The following is a 23206-nucleotide window of genomic DNA, read 5'->3' on the forward strand; positions in this document are numbered from 1 at the left end:
TCTGCTTTCATTCACATGACCCTCTTGGGGTTTGGCCGTCAAAGCCCTGGGATTTTGAGAAAATTTAAATCCACAAGAAGTTGTCTTCTTCTAGATTCCAATAATTCCTTGGATGAACTAGGGTTAACCCGGAGCTGTGTGTGTGTGTGTGTGTCCATGCACCCCTGCCTCTGTGCACTTGCATGCACATGTGCGATTGCAGGTGGACCGTACAGAGGTGATTCGCAGCAGTAGCAGCCCCGTCTTCTCCAAGATCTTCCTGGTGGATTACTACTTTGAGGAGGTCCAGAGGCTCCGCTTTGAACTTCATGACATCAGCTCTGGCAACAATGGCCTCCGCGACGCTGACTTCCTGGGAGCCATGGAGTGCACCTTAGGACAGGTCAGTGTGTCTTTTTGACTGGTCAGTGCTTGACTAGATGGGGAGCTAATGTGAAAGAGTGCATGGTATGATAGATAAGTGCACACAAAGGTGAGTAAGTGAAGCTTTAGCAGAGTTCTGGACACTTACTGTAATCTCACCATGTTAACTTGCTATCACTGTCTCCCTCCACTGTACACTATTCAACAAAAGAAACATCTCCTAGAAGCCAGGCTTATTTAAATTTATGTGAAACAGCATGTTAGCCAGGTTGCTGCACAAGCTAAGTGGTGCGGGAAGTATGGAGGTCTCATCTAAACTGCGAACGGCGAGAGCATGCTTCTGCAGGTGAATGCATGACAGGAGTGCATTTATGTGCATCAGTGAATGCATTCACAACCAGCAAATTGCATTTCACCAGTATATCCCTTACAGTATGAGTGTTTTGTTTACCAGTGCAGAGCATGGACATTTCTGTGAGACCTATGCAGGCATGAATGCAGGGTGTAAAAATGTCAGGCTCATGTTTATAATCCTTTGTAAAGTTATCTGAGCTTGTTGGGATTTTAAACGCCTGCATCAGGTAATGTGAGCTTCAATAAGGGCGAGAGAGCAACTTTATGATTAGAAGGGCTACCTTTAGACCTGGATGGAATCCTAATGTGATGTTTTCACTTGAGGTCGGCTACTGTCGCTATCTGCATTTACACTGAGCTTTCGATGTCCTTGAGTCCAGTTACGTAAAGCCCTGATAACAATTTTTTCAAAGCGTTTATATATGCATACGCTAATACATAGGGTGTTTTTTCTCATGTAATGGTGTTGTTGCCTCTCTTCATAATCTAGTTGTACTCAATATTGAAAGATTTGTGTAGTTCAAGTGTTTCTTTTAACATTCAAGAGCATTTATGAAAAAATATTGCAACTGCAGTGGTCCTTATTATCAAGTTGATTTCAGGATATCACCAGCTGAGTCACACTGAGAAAAAGGAAATAAGAGGAAAAGAGTTCCAAAAAGTATTAAAGTGTTTGTGTGCGCCTCCCATTGTCAGAGACGCTGTCAGCAGCATAAAGCTGGTGGAATTACAATAGTTGGGAGAACTGAGATAACTGACACGGACAAAAGGGATTTTGAAGGCGAGAGCCAGCGAGGTTTATTGAAATAGGATAACATGCCGCCAACATTTTGTCTGTGTCCAAACAACTACATTACCAAATGAATATTAATGATAAAAAGGCTACTGTTTCTAACACGTTAGCCATATCAACTTAAAAATATGTCAGCATTGTGTCTACAAGCTTGCTTTTATTGTCCCCAAGTGGCAAAGAATTAATTTTATAAACAATAAAGTTGGAGTCAGGGAAAGTCTGTTTTCCTTGTAATATTTTATTTAAAAATGAAATATATCTAAAGCCTTTTTTTTCATATTTGTACATCAAAACTGAACACATAAAGATGCACTCAGATACAATCTTTCAGTCAAAATGAAAGAAGTAGACATTCCAGTAATTAGCCCCCAAAACAAAACACCCGTGTATCCCTTTTGCTCTTTGGATTAACACTGAATCACATGACTCCCTGTAACTCCCTGTCATTTGAAAGCATTGATCGTACTGCGGATCCCACTTAGAATCAAGCTCATTGTTTTAGTTCGCCTACCTGGTTGATGAACCCACTCACCGACCTCTCCATGTAAACTTGAGCGGTCACTTATAGCTTGTGTAACACCTGGCGAAAAAGAGTCCAGGAGCTGGCAGATCAGGGATACAACAACTGAGAAAATTACATTTGACAGGTGGCGGGAAAGGTGACTCTGCCATCCTGTTTTCTGTCCATTGGATGTGTAAAGTAAGCAGTTATATGCTATTAAGGAGAAGTGTGAGGTAACACCAGGGTGACACTAACAGGGCGAGCTTGTCCCTCTGAGGAGAAACACTGATTTTTGTGGACTCTTCGTTTCTGTTTCTTTCAGATCGTCTCTCAGAGGAAACTGACCAAAGCTCTACTCAAACAGGGAAACACTTCTGGGAAGTCCTCCATAACGGTGCGACACTGTTTCCAGAGTCAGCCCCACCACAGTTACACACACACGCATGCACGCACAAATCACACACGCACAAATCACACACGCACCCTCTCTTGCACTCAGACACTCTGAAGATAATTAATTTGATGATGTTGCCTGTTCAATGTGCTCTGTTTGTCTGTTTGTCATTTCCATATAATTTTCTCTCACCTCCTTCCTCTCTCTCTCTCTCTCTCTCTCTCTACGCCTCCCCCTCTTTATCTTTTCCCCCATTGTTTCCCTCTCCACTCCCCCCTCTAAAGGTGACAGCAGAGGAATTGTCTGGTAATGACGATTACGTTGAACTCTCCTTCAGCGCTCGTAAGCTAGACGACAAGGTTTGTGTGATTGTGTGAGATCTTTCTCAAAGATTAAAAACCTGTGGTTTTCCCTTAGATATCGGAGCCATTCTTATTCAAAGATGTGTTTGAGTGTGCGCTGTGCAGGCAGGTGTGTGTGTGTGTGTGTGTGTGTGTGTGTGTGTGTGTGTGTGTGTGGGTGTGAAGAAATATGTGGGTGGAGGGCTGTGGGAATTGACGATGAAGCAACCCACGCACAATACACAAAAGTACAATCTGGCATTAGAAGAGGCCTGCTGAGATAGGTGAGCACCCCCCTCTCCTCAACAAACCCCTCCTATCTCAGCCACACCACCAACACACACACAGATAACTATATTAATTTTCAGCCCCCAACACACACACACACACACACACACACACACACACACTCATGGCCACGGATGACTAATCCAAGCAAGTTGTGCCTTAGGGGAAAGATGGAAGAAAGCAGGGAAGGGGCGGTTAAATTGGAGAAGACAGGAAAGGAAGAAAGGAAGAAATAAGGGGTGAAATAATGATTCTCTTAGTGTTTGAATGATTTATGGTGATCAAAGGCAGTTCTGAGGCAATGCCTTACATGCGTGTTTTTCCTCTAAAGGATTTCTTCAGCAAGTCAGACCCCTTCTTGGAGATTTTCAGAATAAATGATGATGGGACCGAGTCGCTCGTGCACAGAACAGAGGTAATTACATGCGCACACAAACACGCATTAAGTATTGTTTTCTGCCTCAGGCCTGTGATTATCAAAAACTGTGATGTTTTTGTGCCCTGCAGACGATCATGAACAACCTGAGCCCAGTTTGGAAATCATTCAAAGTTTCCTTTAACACACTCTGCAGTGGTGACCATGATAGAGAGCTAAAGGTGAGTCTGCAACTGTAACTATGTCATACAGGTCATTAGAATGTCAACATCATTTTATTTAACCTTTAATATAATGGGCAACGATCTGAGCCTTGGCTAAGGCTCCCTTCATTTTTTAATAATAATAATAATACATCAAATGTATATAGCGCTTTTCAAAATACCCAAAGATGCTTTACAGGGCAGAGACAAACCAAACAAACAAAAAAAACGAATAACTGGAGAAGCTGTGCGGAATAGGTCATGTAGTGGAGGGTAGGGTGCAGGGGTTAGCAGGTGAAGGCGAGTTTGAAGAGGTGGGTTTTGAGGGCTTGTTTGAATGATGATAGGGAGGGAGCCTCACGGATGTGGATGGGGAGGGCGTTCCAGAGGGGAGGTGCAGCAGCTGAGAAGGCCCTGTCACCCCAGGTCCGGCGCTTGGTCCTGATGGTCTTCAGAGTGTTTGCACCGGCGGACCTGAGGCAACGGGTTGGGGCGTGGAGGGGGAGGAGGTCTGAAAGGTAGGGAGGGGCCAGGTTGTTTAGGGCTTTGTAGGTGGTGAGTAGTATTTTGAAGTCTATTCTGTATTTGACCGGGAGCCAGTGGTGGTTGTGAAGGACCGGGGTGATGTGTTCATAGCGGCGGGTGGAAGTGAGCAGTCGAGCGGCAGAGTTCTGAACATATTGGAGTTTATTGATGATTTTGTTGGGAGAACCATAGAGGATGCTGTTGCAGTAGTCGAGTCTTAAGTTCCCCAATGCCCATTTAGAGGGAAAGGCTAAACAGCACCCGAAGGCCTGCAGGTGTTTCTTTGCAAGGTGGTTTTTCTGTGCAGCATACAAATGATGACATTTGTAAAACATGCACAGAGTGCCACATACCCACTCGTATATAAATTAATCAAACCATGTAAACAAGTCACAAAGGAGCCTTAAACATCTCCTTCCAGAGTCATGAGTTGAGATCAGGTCATGTGTTGCCTTTTCCTTTAGTCCTGATGTGTTATTTAAAGAGCCGGGCGGGTGTGAAAGAGCTCAGTGGTCGTCCTAAACTCTCACCTTTACTTGCCAGAATAGCTCTGCGTGCGCGTGCGTGTGCATGTGCATGTGCATGTGAGAAAGTGGCGGCCGCACATCAGCTCCAAACAGTTATTCTCACCATGAATAAACATGAACTTGTTCATTAAATATTCAGAGGCGTCTTAACTCTGCATGGCTCCTGACAGCAGGAGAAAGGGCTCACACTCTCACTCACACACACGCGCGCCATCGGCTATGGTTTCCAGGGCTACCTGTTTGAAGCATCAGAGCTAAATGGCAGGGCAGAGATCTCTATTCAGACCAGTGCTTGGTTTTCACTGGGCTCTTAACTGACCAATGCATAAATCCATATCCCTCCTCTATAGCGTCTGTCTGTCTCACACTTTGTATTTCTTCTTATCCGTTTCCTCCATCTCTCTCTCTTTCTCTCGCTCTCTCTCTCTCTCTCTCTCTCTCTCTCTCTCTCTCTCTCTCTCCGGCCAACTGTTAGTATTCAGTGAATGGGAAGGAGATTCTTCTTCTTTTCATTACTCACTCTCACAGCTCTCGGCAACTTGAAGTGGAAGCAAGGCTGCAAATCGAGCGCTCGCTCCCTTCACACACAAAAATGATTGCCGAAAACACAGACATGCATGCGATCCACAAATGATCAGACACACACTTCAGGTGCGGGCACTTGTCAGCTCAAGTGGGAGATCTGAAATAAGGGGATTACTGCCAGTGGTTGCTGTTAATCAATCGTTGTTGGATTGTTTCAGAATTAGTTGTTGGAGTGACCTCAGGCAAGAAGGTCACAAAGCTCAACAGCAAAATGACACAATTCACAGCTGTGAAGGGCAGAAGCATTTTCTCCCCCTTCTATGTTAACAAGAGTCTCTATTGACCAATATGTTGTAATATTATTGATTATAAAACCTCTGCGGGACAGTCTAGATAATGGTGCCATTTTGAAACCTTTTCAAATTATAGGGTTGTTTCTTTATTATGTGCACAGCCATGGCCCGCTGACCCGCACATTTCACTAGTGATTGAGGCCATTTATCTTGTCTGGCAGCTCCTTTGAGAGAAACAAACTATTACGATGAAACACGCACACATACACACACATACACACACATACACACATAAAGCGCTCTCTTAAGCCACGTCCCTCTCAGCATCCTCAGATTAATATTTCACCGCTCCATTGCCCCCCCACCAACACTGCCTTATCAATCATTCAGCATGGCATTTCCCTGCATGCCATGAGTGCATGTGTGTGTGTATGTGTGTGTGTGTGTGTGTGTGTGTGTGTGTGTGTGTGTGTGTGTGTGTGTGTGCATTCAGATGACAGTGTTGCAGCTGCGCTCTAAATGAATGAATGTGTGCGCTTGTGTGTTTGTGTGTGTGTCTTTGTGTCTGTTCCAGGGCACAGTCTGGGACTGGGACTCTAATGGAAAACATGACTTTATTGGGGAGTTTCAGACCACCTTTAAAGAGATGAGAACGGAGCAGGAGGGCAAACAGGTGAGCACATGCAAGGAGATGAATGGATGAATGGTTTGATAATAGTTGGATCTATAGTAGTTGGATATACAGTATATACCAATAATCTGATGATGAGGACAGGTTAACCATCCAACCCGCCGGAGAATAAACATCTCAGAGTGATTCAAAAGTACAATTAGTATACAATTAGAACTAAATCAAAACATATTTTAAAAAGTTATATGATTTGAAAGATTATTGTCAAAAAGCTGTAAATGTCCACACATGCATCTGTTAACAAACACTAACATACATGTAAGTTATACTCAAACTTGTAGAGCAAGCAGCTACACCATAAAGAGATGGTTCAGACCTCTTGGCTGATATGACATTTACGTGTGTGTGTGTGTGTGTGTGTGTGTGTGTGTGTGTGTGTGTGTGTGTGTGTGTGTGTGTGTGTGTGTGTGTGTGTGTGTGTGTGTGTGTGTGTGTGTGTGTGTGTGTGTGTGTGTGTGTGTGTGTGTGTGTGTGTTTGGCCAGCTTCAGTGGGAGTGCATCAACCCTAAATACCAGATGAAGAAGAAGAATTACAGAAACTCTGGTGTTGTCATTATCAACCACTGCAAGGTGAATTCTCTCGCTGTATGAGTCTCACAGGTCAAGTAGGAATTATTGTCTTCATTATTGATTAAAGATGCCCCGTGGAGTTATATTTACATTCAATGTGTGTCTTTTTGAATGTTTGCTTGCTAGCAGTCTTCTTCTTCCCTGTCTTTATTGGCCTCTTTTCTACGCTTCTTGGTGCGCTATCGTCGACTAACTGTTACTTTATGGAGTAGTGTGCAACCAGTGGCAGGATTGTGGGTGCGTGTAGCCTGAGTGCATGCTTGGATATGACCCCCTCGTACTACTAGTGTACGGAAAACTCCACAGGGTCTCTTTAATCTGTCAATTAATTGTTTAGCTGATTAGTTGTTTACTGTTTAAATGTCACACTGAAAAATGCCCATCTCACATTTCTCAAAGGTTTCGTCTTCAAAATGCTTGTTTTGTCCAATTTACAGTACAAAACCAAAGATATGAAATAAAATGAAACAGGAATAGTTCATTTTGTGTTATCTAATCAATTAATTATTTCAGCCCTAGTGTTGAGTGTCACCACGCATCAAACACAGCCACATCCACCTCATTCAGCTTTTATTATATGCTACCTTGACTCCATGACATCCATAAATCTTAACATCCCCCTTGACAGATCATAAAAATGTATTCCTTCCTGGATTACATCATGGGAGGCTGCCAAATTCAGTTCACAGTAAGTTTTGTCACATATAATCTTTTCAATATTTATAGCAGCATGTCATTGCCTGTCCATGGCCACTCATGCGGTGTGAGTGTGTGTGTTTCTGTCCCAGGTGGCAATAGACTTCACAGCATCGAATGGGGATCCCAGAAACAGCTGCTCCCTCCACTACATCCATCCCTACCAGCCCAACGAGTACCTCAAAGCGCTGGTGGCTGTAGGAGAGATCTGCCAAGACTATGACAGGTAGAAACCACTTCATCATTTATCTATCGATGACACACTCGCACACATACACATACACACACTAGCTTGTCCCTCTCAAGGCCTTTGTCCTTCTTTGTCCTCTGTGCCTTTCTCGATCGTTTTCAGTGAATTACGTGCCTTTTTGTCTTTCTCTAGTGATAAAATGTTCCCTGCGTTTGGTTTTGGAGCACTGATACCACCTGACTTCAAGGTAGGACATTTGTGTGTATGTGTGTTCACAGCAACAGGGGGAGTTGTGGTTACTTTAGATTTAGGCTTGAGAGCTCTTTCTGAGGCACAGCTTGCTTTTGATCAACATGAAAAGAGAATGCATCTGCCAAACTGTAAATTGGACTGAACATGTTGTGCTGAGTGTTCAATTTGATGTGGCGGTTAACGGCTCTGTGTTCTCTCTCTGCCCCACGTGAAGGTTTCACATGATTTCGCCGTGAACTCTGATGAGGACAATCCTGAATGTGCTGGTGAGCTATCAAACAAACACACACACACACACACACACACACACACACACACTTCCTTGTATTTACACAGACTTCTTGACTCACAAAAACTTTTATTCATGCACCACAGGACCAAAGCAGTCCCGCAGTAGCACTGCTGCACGCCTCTCATCTCTCCCTCCCAGTTAGACCCATATTTCTCCCTCTATATCGGTCCCTACTCGGTTTCTTCCCCTCAAATATACAAATACACACACACACACACACACACATATGCAGCTGGGAGATTTGTCACTATGCTGCAGGAAGTATTTCGGCCTCTAAGATACAGACAAAAACAACACTAATCTGTATGTGTGAAATGGGCTTCTGCGCTCTTCTCCCCACATAGCTGTGTTCCTGCCGTGAAGGTGTGTGTGTGTGTATCAGCATAGTTTGTGTGGACTATGGGAATGCTTGTTGAAAAATGCCCAGTAACCTTGGAGTGTAATCATACAGACCGATTCATTTTAGCGGATACTTTTGCAAGTACAAGAACTTTGACTTGGAGAGGTGAAGACAAATATATAAGTGGCAAAAGAGCCTGTGTGTGTGTTGCAGGGATCCAAGGCGTGGTGGAGGCCTATCAGAATTGCCTCCCTAAGATCCAGCTCTATGGGCCCACCAACATCGCTCCAATCATCCAAAAAGTTGCTTCGTCTGCCTCCGAGGAGATGCACACCAAAGAGGCCATGGTGAGCGAGATAATGAGAAAGAAAGTCTGGGCTATTTTGTTCCTGTTGTGATTGTTGTTTGGTGTTTGCCCTGGGACACAGGAGGAGAAGGGGGAGACAAATAGCAATGAAAAGACAGAACAGATAAAAGATGGGACTAGGAAGGGCCAGAAAGAGATGCATTGAAAAGAGGGAGGAAGTGATTGATATTAATTTAATTCCAGTCATACATTTTAGAGCACAAATTCCTCTCTGCAGTAATGCCTCCCTCTTCTTTCTGGCTCTCTAGTGGATTCGAATGAGTTTTATTCAAATTAGCCCCTGACAAGAAGCCACTTTTAGAACATAAAAGTCATCGAATATCTATTCCTCCCTTCCCACATCCACCCACAACTTTCTCCCCTCCCATCAGGAATACTTCATCCTGCTGATCCTGACAGACGGCGTCATCACCGACATGGCGGACACACGGGAGGCCATCGTGCATGCGTCCCACCTGCCCATGTCAGTCATCATCGTCGGCGTGGGCAACGCAGACTTCACAGACATGCAGATATTGGACGGGGACGATGGGATCCTGCGTTCACCAAAGGGCGAGCCTGTCCTCCGCGACATCGTCCAGTTCGTCCCCTTCAAGGACTTCAAACACGTGGGTGGTGATTGAGGAGGGGAGAAGGGCGAGGAGTAGAAGTTTTGGATTTCTGGAAAAATCATAGAGCTTTTTATAAATGCATTCCTGCCAGAAAATGTGACTAATTCTCCAGGGAGGTCAGGCAACATCAAGACACATACAAATGGGGCACTACATAATAAAGCAGCAGAATGAGTTTTGTAACATGCTTTTTGCACAAGATGCTGTATTTCAGCTATATTTTTCTACCTCGTGTGGTTACTTCTTCACAGCCAGCATAACTATAGTGGATACCGAGCTGCTTACTTTAATACGTAAGAGCTTTTTCAAGCTGAATAACAACAGTAAAGGGCATAAGAAATGTGAGGTTACAAAAGAGTATCTTGTCATTAAATGTTAAGGAATTTCACAGCAAGGCCACAGACTTTAAAAAAGCCTCTTAAGTGGGCTCAAGTGTTTTTTTTTCAATACCGTTGCCAGAACAACACCTGAGGTTCTGTACTGAAAAAAACTAAGTTTTCACATATCTACTGCAGAAAACAATGTATGCACAAGGCTCATGTAAAAGATAGTAAATATGGTGTCATAACCTCTGTGATAATCAATGCCCCCACATGAAGACAAGCTGCCACTGTGCCTGGTCTGGCTCTTTTGAACAGGACCTGGTGCTGAAATAACGTCTAGTAAATTTACCAGATGGTTAACACAGATAGAACATATAATCATTTGAAGTGAGAATATGTAACATTTGGAAGAAATATAACACAATCTTACAAATGAGAAGAGGAATTCATAAGCAATGAAACACACCCTTCAGTTTATGTTCAGGGGTTTTGTAAATACAGCATTACTTGGCCTGGTACGACCACTAGTTTATGGTGGCTACATTTTTGATAGAAATTGCTATGCAGCTGACATTATCGAGTTAGTTTGATGACTTTTTGGCACTTCATTCCTTACATCATGTTTTCTGTTATCCTGTAATGGCCACTCGCTGCTCCTCTTCGAAAATTGATAGCTTTGTGTTTGAATTCAAACACAGTTTTAATCCCACGGTTGTGGCCTATTTGACCATGACATATTTGTGTCTCACAAACACAAATTGGGGGCACCTGAACCCTAATGGCATGCTGAAGAGTTTCTTTAAGGCAACAACAACCACAACAGCAGCACTTTTTAGTCATCCTTAAATCACGTAGCCCACAGTTTTCTCTAGTCCGTACTTCAACAGAGAATATACATATCACATAAATGAGTCTTGATTTGCTGTTCGCCGTTGCTTACTAATGGGGGAAATGACATCTCATATTGGATACAATTCTAAAACAAACAAATAAAATGTATTTTAGTCTTAAATTATTACTGTGACATAAATAATTTGTCTTTAGCGAAGGAGTCCTGGCCATATATTAGCCGCATGGCCAAGGCATGGCAGGTGGAATTTGTTTTCAGTACAGTATGTTAATATCTGCAGCACAAATACATGAATGGACAATAGCAGACAATCATGGTAATGCGTGTCAGTTATGTCAACATAAGACATTTCACATAAAAGAACAGTCAAATGACATCAAACAATGAATTAGCAGTGTTCTCCCGTAACAGGACATGTACATCCAAGGGTCAAATATAGTACTTAATCCTGTTTTTAAAATCTTCTGTGTTTATAAATGAATCTAGTTTAAAGTGTCTCTGTAGCGCACACAAAGATGAGGTTGCAAAAGCTTTAAAAGCACGTTCACCAAGGACAGTTCGTGTTCGAGGAATGACGTACATAATTTGTCAGCATTACCCAAGGTTGCAGCTACTGCTAGTTTCAGGAGTCGGTAGAGAAGTATTATCGTTTAGAAGAAAGATGTGGAAATGTGCGATGAAAGTGTGAGTAAACATTATTTATTGTTACTCGAAAAGTATCGAGGTTCAATACCAAGGGGGCACACCAAGCAATGGCTTTTAAAACGTTCTACTCAGCAGTGGCTCTATCTGTGTGTGTGTGTGTGTGTGTGTGTGTGTGTGTGTGTGTGTGTGTGTGTGTGTGTGTTGGGTGGATGGGTGGGTGTCAAGAAGTGCTGTATTCAGGGGGTAACGAGTGTGAATGTGTGGGCGTAATATGCTTGGCGTGCTCGTCAAAACACATCAGCTATCTTCTCAATGCACGCGTGTGTGTGTGTGTGTGTGTGTGTGTGTGTGTGTGTGTGTGTGTGTGTGTGTGTGCACGTGTATCTCTCTGGTGGCATTCATTTTGTCTGACTTTGACAGGGTCAGTTTGGCCCGGTCTGTTATGGTGAGTTTGGTCTGTGACAGGTTGAGACATCAACAAATTACATCCAGCTGAACAGAGAGAGAAGGGGGAGACAAAGTGCACGAGTTCAAACATAAACCTAAAAGTAAATAGAGAGACAGTCAGAGAGGAGAGGTGAAGAACAAATTTGGAGGAGCAGAAGAGGAAGGTGGAGGGAGAGAGACAGCGGCCGGTGGTTGTGGTGGTGGCGCAGGGGCGGGGGGGGGGGGGGTCAACAGGAGACCGGAGCTAAAGACAAAATGGAGCGAGGGAGTGTGTGACAGAGGTGGAGAGGTGATTTTCTGCTCTGTCGTTTCTTTTCAGAAGGGATTAGCAGGACGGAGCTGCTGTGACACAGGCAGAGTGGGGGATAACAGGTAGATAGGAGCTGGGAGGGAGGGTGGAAATGAGGAGGAAGGAGAGGGAGTGGGGTCGGGGTGGCTGCACTTTGATGGTGCATTGTCTCTGGGAATTATGTGAGACGGAGTATACGACAGACTCTCTGACTTACAGGATTTGGAGGTGTGGGAGCATGTGAGCGTTCAGGTGGAGGAGTGGCTGACTTGTATGCGTGCAAAGTTATGTGTGTGAATTCATGTACGCATAAGAATGTGCTTCTCTTATTTTAACTGTATATTTCAAAGGAAAAGTCTTACATTTAATCCATCATCAATCTAGTCCTTTGATGGAATAAGACAGGTCTTTTTGTGACCAACTGTTTTTTATTAGTTATTTATTAGATATGTGGAACAAAATAAAAAGCAAAGAGGAAAAAAGTCATATACAGACACATAACAGCACAGAAATAATTGCCCCAGTGTTGAACCATCCACAGAGGACATAATAGATCAGAATACAATGAATAAAAATAAACACTTAGCTGAGGTGATTATGAGAATTCTGCAAGGCTAGAACGAGAATCCTAGCAACAAATAGCTCCAATTAATGTCGTAGTTTTTGTAATTCAGTGTGGAGGTTTCAAACATAAACTGTCATTTTATTGGCTGCAATGGTTCCTGTTTGGAAAATGTACATTTTCCACAAACCTATGCTGACCCATGAAAATTGGAATTGCCTTTTGTTTTTTCTCAAATAATAGCAAAATAGGACCAAACACAAGGGGACTACTTTCCAGTATTATCTGTACCCAGGTTTAATGCATGATCATTTGCTTTTGTAATGTGTAAAAAGTTTGCTTTCATGCATTGTTTTTAATGAATAGACAGGATCTGATGAGCTTTTCTCCATAGCAAACAAACTATGATACTAGAGGACAAAAAGGTGAAAGCAGGGACGTTTTGAGGTTTTCAAATGAGCTTGTCTGATAACATCAGTCTCACTAGTCCAGACCTTTGACAGCTTCAGGCTGATAGCAACACAACGGCAAATCGTAGCATCCTAGAATCATGCATGGCTGATGATGTGTGTGTATTTGTGACCCCTCGCTTCCTCGCTCTCCTTCTGTCTCTGTGTCTCCAGGCCTCCCCAGCTGCACTGGCTAAGAGTGTTTTGGCAGAAGTCCCTAACCAGGTGGTGGATTACTACAACGCAAAAGGCATCAAACCCAAGTGTATGTCGGACTATGAGTCCACAAGAACCTTCAGCCCCTGACAATGGACTACATGCAAACATACACTCAAATACACACATATATCATGTATATATACATATACAAATGTATGTATGTACTGTATAATACATATACACAAGTAAAAGCACAAGCACATTCCCACACACAAACAAACACATAACCATATCACATAATACATAAAGTAGTCTAGCTCAGAGAATTAGTTCGTTCTGGTGAAACAATTTGAACTACACCGTTGATGACTGTTGCATGTTTGGCCACAATGGCGTCACCTGGGAAATTATTACTATCTACTGTATACCTAAAAGATATTTATAGAAATAAGAGCAGTCTTTTGAACCAGCATGCAGACTCAGACCATAGCCCACCCAAAGAAATGACATTCCTACCTTATTTAGATAACTAGCAAGTAGCCTAAGTAAACCAAAAGATCTGTGGGTAGTAAAAAATAAAATGTGACTGCATAGCCCGCAATGCTTAGAATTAGCAATTCAAATGTTATTTATGGCAACGGTAGTGTCCCTGTTAGTGTACCGCATAAACGCATGAATAATTCAGCTCCTGCTAATATCCAATCTCCAGTACCCGCTTGCTAGTTATGAAATAAAGTATCTCTGTCATTTGAGTGACATTCAGGGTTGTCGTGGGTGTTTGGGGGTTCTTTTCTACAGATTTGTTTGAGATTTTGCTAAATGGAAATGAACAACTTAATAATTGTAATAATTTCTTAATAACCTTCTTACATTGTAAAGAGTTTTGGGAGGTTAGCAAAGCGTGTGTGGTAGACACTTATCAGTGAGCTGAAAACTGTTTTTTTCTGTATTCTGCATGTTGATTATAATAAAGACACTTTGGTTTTCTCATTTCGGTGTGATCCAATGTTTGTGTGTATGTGTACTTGTATTAATCATGTTGTGGGTAGATAAATATGTCTATAAATCGCCTGGGATTCAATTCAATTTTAGATTTTTTGGTTTTTGGTAAATGATAGTGTAAGGTGTGGGGCTAGACATGTATTTATCATTGTAAGGTTCTCCAAGGAATTCATGTATAACAAATTGACTTCCTCCCAAGTGACATAAATCAAAATGCATTTTGTGTGTTCAGGGTGGCGATATAACCTAGAATTAAAAAGAAAGACAACAAAGACTTGATTTATTTTTCCCTTTGAGCTTCTGTTTCTCCGTTTACTGAATATGCAGACTATTTGTTTATGCAGACCTCCACTTAGATATCACTCACCTCTATCTATATCTCTAATGGACAGCCCTGTAGGTTGACAGTGTTATTTGTTTGTGTTGCAGTTTCAAGTATTGTGGAGTGCTGGTTCATGACATCTTCATCCACAACATTTCTCTTTCACTCTCCTCTATATCTCCCAGACAGACATTAAAATACAAGAATAAATTATCTCACAAATCTCCATATAGTTAATTAGGGCAAACTAAAGTTGTGCTGTCCTGAGAGTACACTGCATGCGTGCCTCGGTCTCTGACAGTCTGATCAGTATTCAACAGAGAAACCTCCTGATATCTGTTTCAGAGACCACCGACATCAGAGGAATTACACTGAGAGACAGTGAGTGGATCGGATGTATAAAGGCTGGATGAAACCACCGAAAAGGAGCAATACTCTACCTTCTATACTAATCTTTTCTGGTCTATTATAAAATCTAATATAATTATCTTAAGCTATATTTTTTATATTTAATACAATTACCTGTGACAATGAGTCAATGAATTAAAAAAACAATTTTCAAATGTTACTCAGTGTATAGTTAAAATTCAGGAGATTTTCAATGTGACTTGTTTTACTTGATACCCTTCAAAATACAACAGATTTATCATGCTTATTTGTTTTATTTATCATTGTTCTTTATTATTTCATGCCTTGTATAGACCTCATGAATGGAAATGTAAACATCAACATTTTCAGGACAACTTAGCAAAATGCATCTGTTAATGAAGATCACGTTGTATGATTGAAAGCTCGAAAACTACTAAATTAACCTTTAAGGGAAATTGTTATGTCAATTGTTGTTTCCAAGGTCAAGAATGAACTTTGAAATTCAACATTTAGTTTCGTTTCTGTTGGGTTATTTGTATCAAATCTTTAGCAACATTAAGTTTTATATAACTATAACAGTTTAATCGCGTTTTGGAGTATCAGAGTATCAAATTAAGAAATAAAATTAGTTGTGTGGAACCATTTTCATGACCCTCTGTGCAGGGGATCTGTTTATCTCACGGACCGGAAGTAGCCAGGGTGACATTTAGAACAGGACGAAATCGAAGGCATGGTTGTGCGTATGCTGTGAGAGCTCGTGCCCCTTTAGTTTGTGTGTAGTTTTTTACATATTCATATGTAGCCAAGTGTACACGTTACAGAGCGCAATGGCGTCGTGGAGCTGTCGGTTTCTTCTTCAGCGGGGAACTCGAATATTTTCTCTCCGGACAGCAGCTGAAAGGTGGCTAATGCTAACTGGCTAGTTGTGTCAATGTAACTGAACTGAAGTTAGCTTCAGCACGTAGGTTGCTGTCGTGAATTACCTGTACAGTCTAATTCTACGCTGTTCTTGTTGTTTATATCTTAGCCTTTTATTTGCATATAAATGAGCTACTGTTACCCCCCCCCCTGCAAAGCACCACCAAAGCTAGCTTAATTGTCTCTTATAACAAACGTCATCTTGTAAATATTTCCTACAGTTTCTCAAGGTTTCTTGACTTGTATTCTTTTGGTGTATGTTTTAGATTTTTAGTGCTCTAATGTTACACGAAATACCAAATGATTAATGTAGAGACCGTTATAAAGGACAACACTGATGGACCAGTCTACAGTAACACATGAGTCACGTGTTGGTGGGCAGACTTTATTATGACAACATGTCACCACCGTTCATTCAGTCCTGTGTAACCGTTTTAAATGAAGCTTATTGACTGACTCGTCACTAAGCAGTGATGCACAAACTGTCCCTGTGGATGTGTGAACCTGCTTGTTATTCATCCGCGAGGACATATTATAATAATTATTATTACTAAAGTGCCAGAGTAGTATGAGATCTGAGGCAGCGAGGCAATCTTCAGTTTAGGTTAAACAGTGAATGCACAAATTAGCCTCAAACTCTTTAAATTGCAATGGGCATATCTAACTATGTTCTGCAATTTAACATTAATTGGCAAGGCAAAATAATAATTATTTGCAGCCCTTAAGTAATAAGCACACATGTATGCCACCTGGACACAGTTGCTGGTCATTATTAGTCCAGCTCTGGATGTTCGTGATGGTCTTACTGGGAAATAGCTCCACCTAATTCCCTGAATTTCTTTTTTCTTGCAGTCCTGCACACGTGGCGGGTTGTATTAGGACGGTAAAGACCACAACGTGGTTTGATGAACACCTCACAGAGGACAACCAGGAGTACATGAGAAAGAGCGCGGCGCAGGAATACAGGCGACAAACGGCTGATAAGCTCAACCCGCTCAAAGATGAGCCCTGGCAGCGACAAGAGTGGACACAGGGTAGGTGTCGTGGTCGGTGAGAGCCGTGAACATCACGAGCCCCCGTTCTGTTCGCTCACACTTCAACCGTCTTTTCATCTGCTCCTCTGCCCAGGTAGTCGAAGAGTTGGGCTAGTAGCCGTAAAGTTGGGGATGGCTCCTATCTGGACAAAAACGGGCGAAAGACATGTCGCCACCATGTTACAGGTAGCCCACACACACACACACACAGCTGTTGTGCCTTCACTTTGCATCAAAACAACTGCAGATGTTCTTCAGTAATGATGATGTGTGTTTGTGATCCGTAATGAAATGAGCAGCAGGTTAAAGTATCAGTCAAATACATTGAATTGTTCTGTAGAGTGTGTGGTGGGGGGGGCGCGACGGGAACAATAGCAAATATTGAACACCCTGAAGAGATTTGACGTTTATTCTCATCACGTTTCAACCTCATCGACTAATCCGTCAGTGAAGTGAATTGATTGCAAACTGCAGCCGTGTGCGCTAACTCTCCTCTTTATTGATAGTGACTCACTGTATTGGGTAGCACAACAAACTCCTGTTGCAATTTAAAGTGAAATGTCAAAGTTAATACTAAGACTTTGTCATCACCTCCACGTCATATCAGAATCAAGGACAAACACAAACTTCTTTCCCGTCTGCTGATTCACTTTTAGTCATTTGTTTCTTTTCAGCTGACTCGGGAACAGTCTGTGCTAGATGGAAGAGTAGAGCATTTAATTGTACTTTCTCGGGGTGAAAGTACTCCCACCACTTTGGCATTGTGGTACATGTTCTATCTGAAGCCACACTGAAAGTATGGGACAATTAATAGTACAGCATTTTGAATGTTGCTTTGTAAAATGACATTTTGTCATTTATGTGGGTTATAGTTTCCTCTTCTTTCCTCGTCCTCTGATTTACTCGCAATGTATCACGTACTGCTAAATGGTGATGTCATCCTAAACGTAGTGATAGTGAGGTTCTGTGAGTTAGCCAGTTGCCCCATATTTAAGTGTTTTACACTTTCAGCTAATTGCATATTTTATTTGTTGTAGGTCAGAGTTGCACATTGTTGACTGTTGTTAATCCAGCCTCTGTTGGGTTTTTTCCAGGTGCAGGACTGCCATGTAATAAAGCATTTGTCCAAGGAAGAATATGATGGACACACCGCCGCCCTCTTGGTCGGAGGGAAAAACGTATCACCATTCCATGTAAGAAACAGCTGTTAATATCATTAAATAATGCTTGTGTTAGTTTGTTTATCTTAGCTGAGAAACTGGATATGTTGACGTAACGAATGAAACTACCGCTTCGCTTTACAGATACTTATTATATTATTTATTATTATTACTTTATAGTGAATTTCAGCACATTGTTTAACTGTCTGGCTCGCAAATCCACCGTTTTGTTTCTTTTTTAAAATGCTTTCACACACAAAAAGCCCTGTACACTTGTTGCTCAACACCAAACAGCATAAGTTAGTAGAGACGAGCTGGTGAACACAGTGGAGTCTGATATTTCCCTCAGTAGTTGATAGAGGCCATAGTTATTGCAGGTTGTATGAAAAGTAACATTTTGGAAGACAAAAATATGTTTTTGACTTGTTAGACTTGTGAGGATAATCATAGAAAGCTGAAATGCCTCTGCTTTGTTATTCCATGAGAGGTCGTTCAGCAGCTGTCCCAGAACAGAAACGTCTCATAATTATTTTCTGCTTATTTATTTTTTACCTAGAAATTGCATCATTACTCAATAATATATAACAATACAAAGAAATGTCTTTGGTTTGAATTATTCACTAAAAATTCCACCACAAATCTCAACATTATAGACGATTACTTTACATGTAATATTCATTAAGAAGGCTGCAACTGATGACTTGTTGAACCGTTCAATTTGTACTAAATTGTGTGAGAATATCTTATCGTACCCGTCGCTATGCTCTTAATGCCAGCAGAGCAGCCAAATACTCACTCGCATCACAATGTCCATGATTTGCTCATTTTAGTTTTGGCTACATTTCATAATCATGAAAAATAAAATCGAATCGGTGCGACAGCTTTATGGAAGCACGACTGACTTTTTGTCATTTCCCCGTAGCATTGAGATCAACATCAGGCCTCCCAGTTCTAAAAGCGTTCATGAATACAGATCCAGAGTCAGGGAATTATACTCACCCACCAACACATCAGTGTCTCATCTCAGGCGTCTAAATAAACTGGATCTAATAGATTTCATTGCCGCTATTTCCTGCACACACACACACATTTATAAATTGTCTTTCATGCTCGTAATAAACTCTTAAGGTCCCATCGCTGCGTCAGACTGACCTCTATAACACAAACACTGCAGCCGAAAGTGACAGACGGCAACACTGGCTGTCCTGTGAACCAACACGTCTGTCTCAAAAAGAGTAGACAGTTTTAAAGTTGTTGTTTTTTGCTCTTTTTAAATCGCCTCTTAGTATGTATGAGGAGGCACTTTTCTTTCTAAATGTTGCATCTGTCTTTTTATGGTTAAGGGGAAAAAAAGAACACGGCTGTATAAATCAAAGTGTAATGTATTCACTGGGTCTTGATAGCTTGACAGGTTGTTTTAGAATCCCTCTCACACGGAGTTTGTCGGAGTGAGAAGCTCTGGCAGGCTGCTTCTCACCCGTCTGTTGAAAGGGGGAGAGAGAGAGTGTAGAGTGACTGGAGGGGCTGAGATGAGAAAGAGCCGAGCGAAAGCAAATGTCAGAGGCGCTCACTGCCAAGTGTGTGCGCGCGTATGCCTGCCTGCGTGTGTGTGTGTGTGTGTGTGTGTGTGTGTGTGTTTGGCTGCTGTACAGTCATAACAGGGCCCACTGTTAATTTTAATATGCCAAAGTCCAACTGCTGTTCGTTCTCACATTGCTTCCTCAAACATTTTCTCTCTCTCTCTCTCTTTCCGTCACTCTGACCGACAGAGGTCTGAAGAGCAAATGGAGATGTTCCGGAATGCGGGCGTGCCTCCGAAACATAAAGTCACCACCTTCAAAGTCTCGGACAACGCCCTCATCAAGCCAGGTAAACACACGTGATTTAGCTTATGAGTAAATAAATACTCATTCACTATGTTTTCCATGTCGCACAATAGAATCATTTTTTTTCTTTTTGGCCGTTTTGGTACAAATGTAATGTGATCTTGTTTGTTGTGTGTTCAGGCACTCCTCTTTATGCGGCACATTTCCGTCCAGGCCAATATGTGGACATCACAGCCAAATCGTAAGTTATATTTCTGCCAGCTTTCCCTCCTCGCTGGCGCTTCCTCTTTGCTTCCTCTCCCACTTCTTGCCCTCTTTCAGCTCCAAGCATCACATTTTGAAGATCGCTTTTTTTTACTTTACAAGAAAGTCCAAACCTCTCTTTTTACACCCCTATCCTCTGAGGCAACAAGTCAACATACTTGAGTTTAAAAGTATGAATTTTCTTGTGTGTGTAGCATTGGTAAGGGGTTTCAAGGCGTGATGAAGCGATACGGGTTCAAAGGTCAGCCAGCCACCCACGGCCAAACCAAAACTCATCGCAGACCAGGAGCTTCTGGACCTGGAGGGGTAAGACACACAGACGCTCACACACACACACATGTACTGTGTAAGACGCTCACACACACGTACTGTGTAAGACGCTCACACACACACACACGTACTGTGTAAGACGCTCACACACACACACACGTACTGTGTAAGACGCTCACACACGTACTGTGTAAGACGCTCGTCCATGCCAGATATGAACAGTTGGCTTCCCATAATCCGGTCATGTGAGCGCGTGTGTCTTTCATCATCTGCGTCTAGGATCCAGCCAAAGTTTTCAAAGGGAAAAAGATGCCCGGCATGATGGGCAACATCTTCGTCACAGCTTATGGACTGAAGGTACGCGCACTCACAAGGACACACGGTCATGGTGTTGAAGTTTTCTTTGTCCTTGGCTGCAATGTCAGTTCAATGCTCTTTCATCTGCATCCTCTCTCTTCCAGATATGGAGGGTCAATACCAAGTATAATGTGCTGTATGTCAACGGCTCTGTGCCCGGCCACAAGAACTGCGTATTGAAGGTAAAAATAATCATATTCGGAAACACTTGTGATGTATGAAATCGAAGGTCAATCCCAGCATGCTTAGTGGTCTGACAGAGACAAGTGACCTTGCACCTGTAAAACTACCTTCACACCTGCAAGATCCATCTTCATGACACTGTGCTGGATCAGCAGCGTGTGTGTGTGCATCTGTTTGTGTGTTCTTCTGTGAGGGAATGGAAGTGCGCACCTTAATGATGTTAATAATATCCACAGCATCCATCTCCATACTCAGCAGGTTGTGTTCGCCTTTTTTGTGTGCGTGGACACACACTCGGCCTATTATTTGTTTTGCAGACAAGCGATAATGAATACAAATGTGCATCGCATTTCACCCAGCTCAGCTGTGTTACACACACACACACACACACACACACACCCCTAGATTCACTTATATTATATTGCCCTAAAGGGCACACAAGCAGGTTAATGTTTGTTCATTGTTTATTTGTATTGTTCTGTGCAGCTCTAATGACCCTCTGTAAATGAAGAATAGATGTTTTATTGATTAAAATTTAAACTAAAGGCTGCAACAAATAATAACTTTCGTCATTGATTATTTTTTTATAATGAATATGATTCATGTGGGAACTCATAACAAACACTGATCTTTCCCCAATATTGTTGATAATTGATTCAAATGTTAAGCTGTAACAAGATTATTAGTAAGAATAATGATGTTGTGACGATTTGAATCCTTGGTGACACCTGTACTCCTTCCCTTGAGAATTCCTCGTGTTTATCTGCATTCAGGGCAGGAATGGCAGCATCTGCCACTAGCAATAACGGCTACTATGTAAAGAGGTAATCACTCACTGTGATGTTATGTTGCCAACCAGGAATCAAAAATACAAAAACATGATTTGCTTTCTTGAAGGTTTTCCTGCTTCTGAAGGGGGGGGCATGATGGAAAACGTTTGAGAACTGCTGATTAGATTTGAAAATAGATTTTGGTAAATGGCTGTAACATGTTTTCCAGAACCCACGGTCACATCACCAAAGTGCCTGTTTTCTTCTACCAACTGTTCAAAACTCAAAAGATATTTTATTTAGAATGAAATAAAACACAGAAAAGCAGAGCATCCTCACATTTGAGCAGTTTTTGCTTGAATCACGATAACGATTCTGTAAGCCGTTGGCAACTAGAAGCACATTTTTCTGCCCCTTAATTGTTGCAGTACTAATTAAGAAGAGTGTCCTCACAGCTGTTACATAAAGTGTGTGTGTGTGTGTGTGTGTGTGTTCCAGGTAAGAGATACTGTCCTGCCAACCAGGAGCTCCACCCTGCTCAGCCCTCCTTTCCCTACCTATTTCACAGAAGAGGAAGGCGACCTGGATGAAGACCTGTACGACGATAACTTGTTCATTCACACAGACCCATCGTTAACCCTGACCTGACCCCCCCCCCCCCCCCCCCACACACACACACACACACACGTGTCATGTTTTCATCTAAACCCACAAACCATGTCTGGATCTTGTAATAAAGAGTAATTGCTTTGAACGTCTTGTGTCCTCTAGTTTATTTTAGTGTGAGATGCAACAGCACAGAGCCCGTCTGTTTGATTTTAAAATGTATTACGTTCCCCCCCCCCCGAAACCATGGTAACTGTCGGAGTGATGATGTCACTAGAGGATCCCCAAGCAGAGAGAGGAGAAGAAGAAGAAAAAATGAAAAAAAAGACAGTGAAACAAAACAAGAGAGGCAGATGTGGTGGAGAAATGTGCAATATCTGTGCAGGGTGCAGGATAAGGGGGGTGGGGGGGCTGGATACAATGAGTTGCACAAAGCAGAGAGGAATACAGACAGAGGAGGGAAGGGGTCTTTGTTGGTAGGGGTGGAGCAATGAATGTGCTCGAAGTTATGGAGGCAAATACAAAGGAGTGGAAACGGAAGGGTGGGAGAGGCGGTTAGTGAAGGTGTGGAGGGCGACTAAAGGAGAGGCAGGGATGGAGGCTGCATGACAAAGGTTGACATTTGTGCATAGGAGGATAATTGAGGACATTAATGTTGCAGCAGGAACTGCTGAGCGCTTAAGTCTGTGTGTTTGTGTTCAGCAGTATTAAATTAAGAACGCCTCAAGCTGGTGGGCTGACAGATTCCCTCCCGCACCGCGTGGGACCCCCCTCCTCGCCTGTTCGGGCAATAAATAATCAAATGAGAATCATTTCCTCCCAATTGTTGTCTCGTTTAGTGTAAATGCATCCTCGGAGGCCTGCATGTGATTCAGCCCCTCTCTCTGTTGGTCTCTGCTTTATATCCG

General features: G+C 42.4%; 2 protein-coding genes across 2 annotated transcripts; both read left to right on the top strand.

Moving 5' to 3' along the window:
• Positions 1-346: 346 nt before the first annotated feature.
• Positions 347-13364, top strand: LOC142965015 (copine-4). Its single transcript, XM_076105682.1, has 14 exons — positions 347-382; positions 2335-2406; positions 2691-2765; positions 3367-3450; positions 3543-3632; positions 6059-6157; positions 6659-6745; positions 7374-7433; positions 7534-7667; positions 7824-7878; positions 8098-8149; positions 8729-8862; positions 9254-9490; positions 13233-13364. Exons 1-14 carry the CDS (start codon positions 362-364, stop codon positions 13362-13364), a joined length of 1332 nt encoding a protein of 443 aa, XP_075961797.1. The 5' UTR covers positions 347-361.
• A 2234-nt stretch (positions 13365-15598) lies between these two features.
• On the top strand, positions 15599-22446 carry mrpl3 (mitochondrial ribosomal protein L3). The gene is made up of 10 exons (XM_076106138.1): positions 15599-15811; positions 16681-16862; positions 16957-17048; positions 17957-18055; positions 19792-19891; positions 20029-20089; positions 20307-20418; positions 20662-20739; positions 20844-20921; positions 22191-22446. Exons 1-10 carry the CDS (start codon positions 15738-15740, stop codon positions 22338-22340), a joined length of 1026 nt encoding a protein of 341 aa, XP_075962253.1. The 5' UTR covers positions 15599-15737; the 3' UTR covers positions 22341-22446.
• The last annotated feature ends 760 nt before the right edge of the window (positions 22447-23206 follow it).

Source organism: Anarhichas minor, unplaced genomic scaffold (genome assembly GCF_050575085.1).
Source record: "Anarhichas minor isolate MPS153535 unplaced genomic scaffold, ASM5057508v1 ptg000033l, whole genome shotgun sequence".
NCBI lineage: Eukaryota > Metazoa > Chordata > Actinopteri > Perciformes > Anarhichadidae > Anarhichas > Anarhichas minor.

Coding starts and splice junctions, on each gene's coding strand:
- mrpl3 (XM_076106138.1), top strand. CDS start 15,738: ATGGCGTCGTGGAGCTGTCGGTTTCTTCTTCAGCGGGGAACTCGAATA. Junction 17,049..17,956: donor ATGTCGCCACCATGTTACAG/GTAGCCCACACA, acceptor GGTTTTTTCCAG/GTGCAGGACTGCCATGTAAT. Junction 18,056..19,791: donor AAAACGTATCACCATTCCAT/GTAAGAAACAGC, acceptor TCTGACCGACAG/AGGTCTGAAGAGCAAATGGA.
- LOC142965015 (XM_076105682.1), top strand. CDS start 362: ATGGAGTGCACCTTAGGACAG. Junction 3,633..6,058: donor ACCATGATAGAGAGCTAAAG/GTGAGTCTGCAA, acceptor TGTCTGTTCCAG/GGCACAGTCTGGGACTGGGA. Junction 7,434..7,533: donor GCTGCCAAATTCAGTTCACA/GTAAGTTTTGTC, acceptor TTTCTGTCCCAG/GTGGCAATAGACTTCACAGC.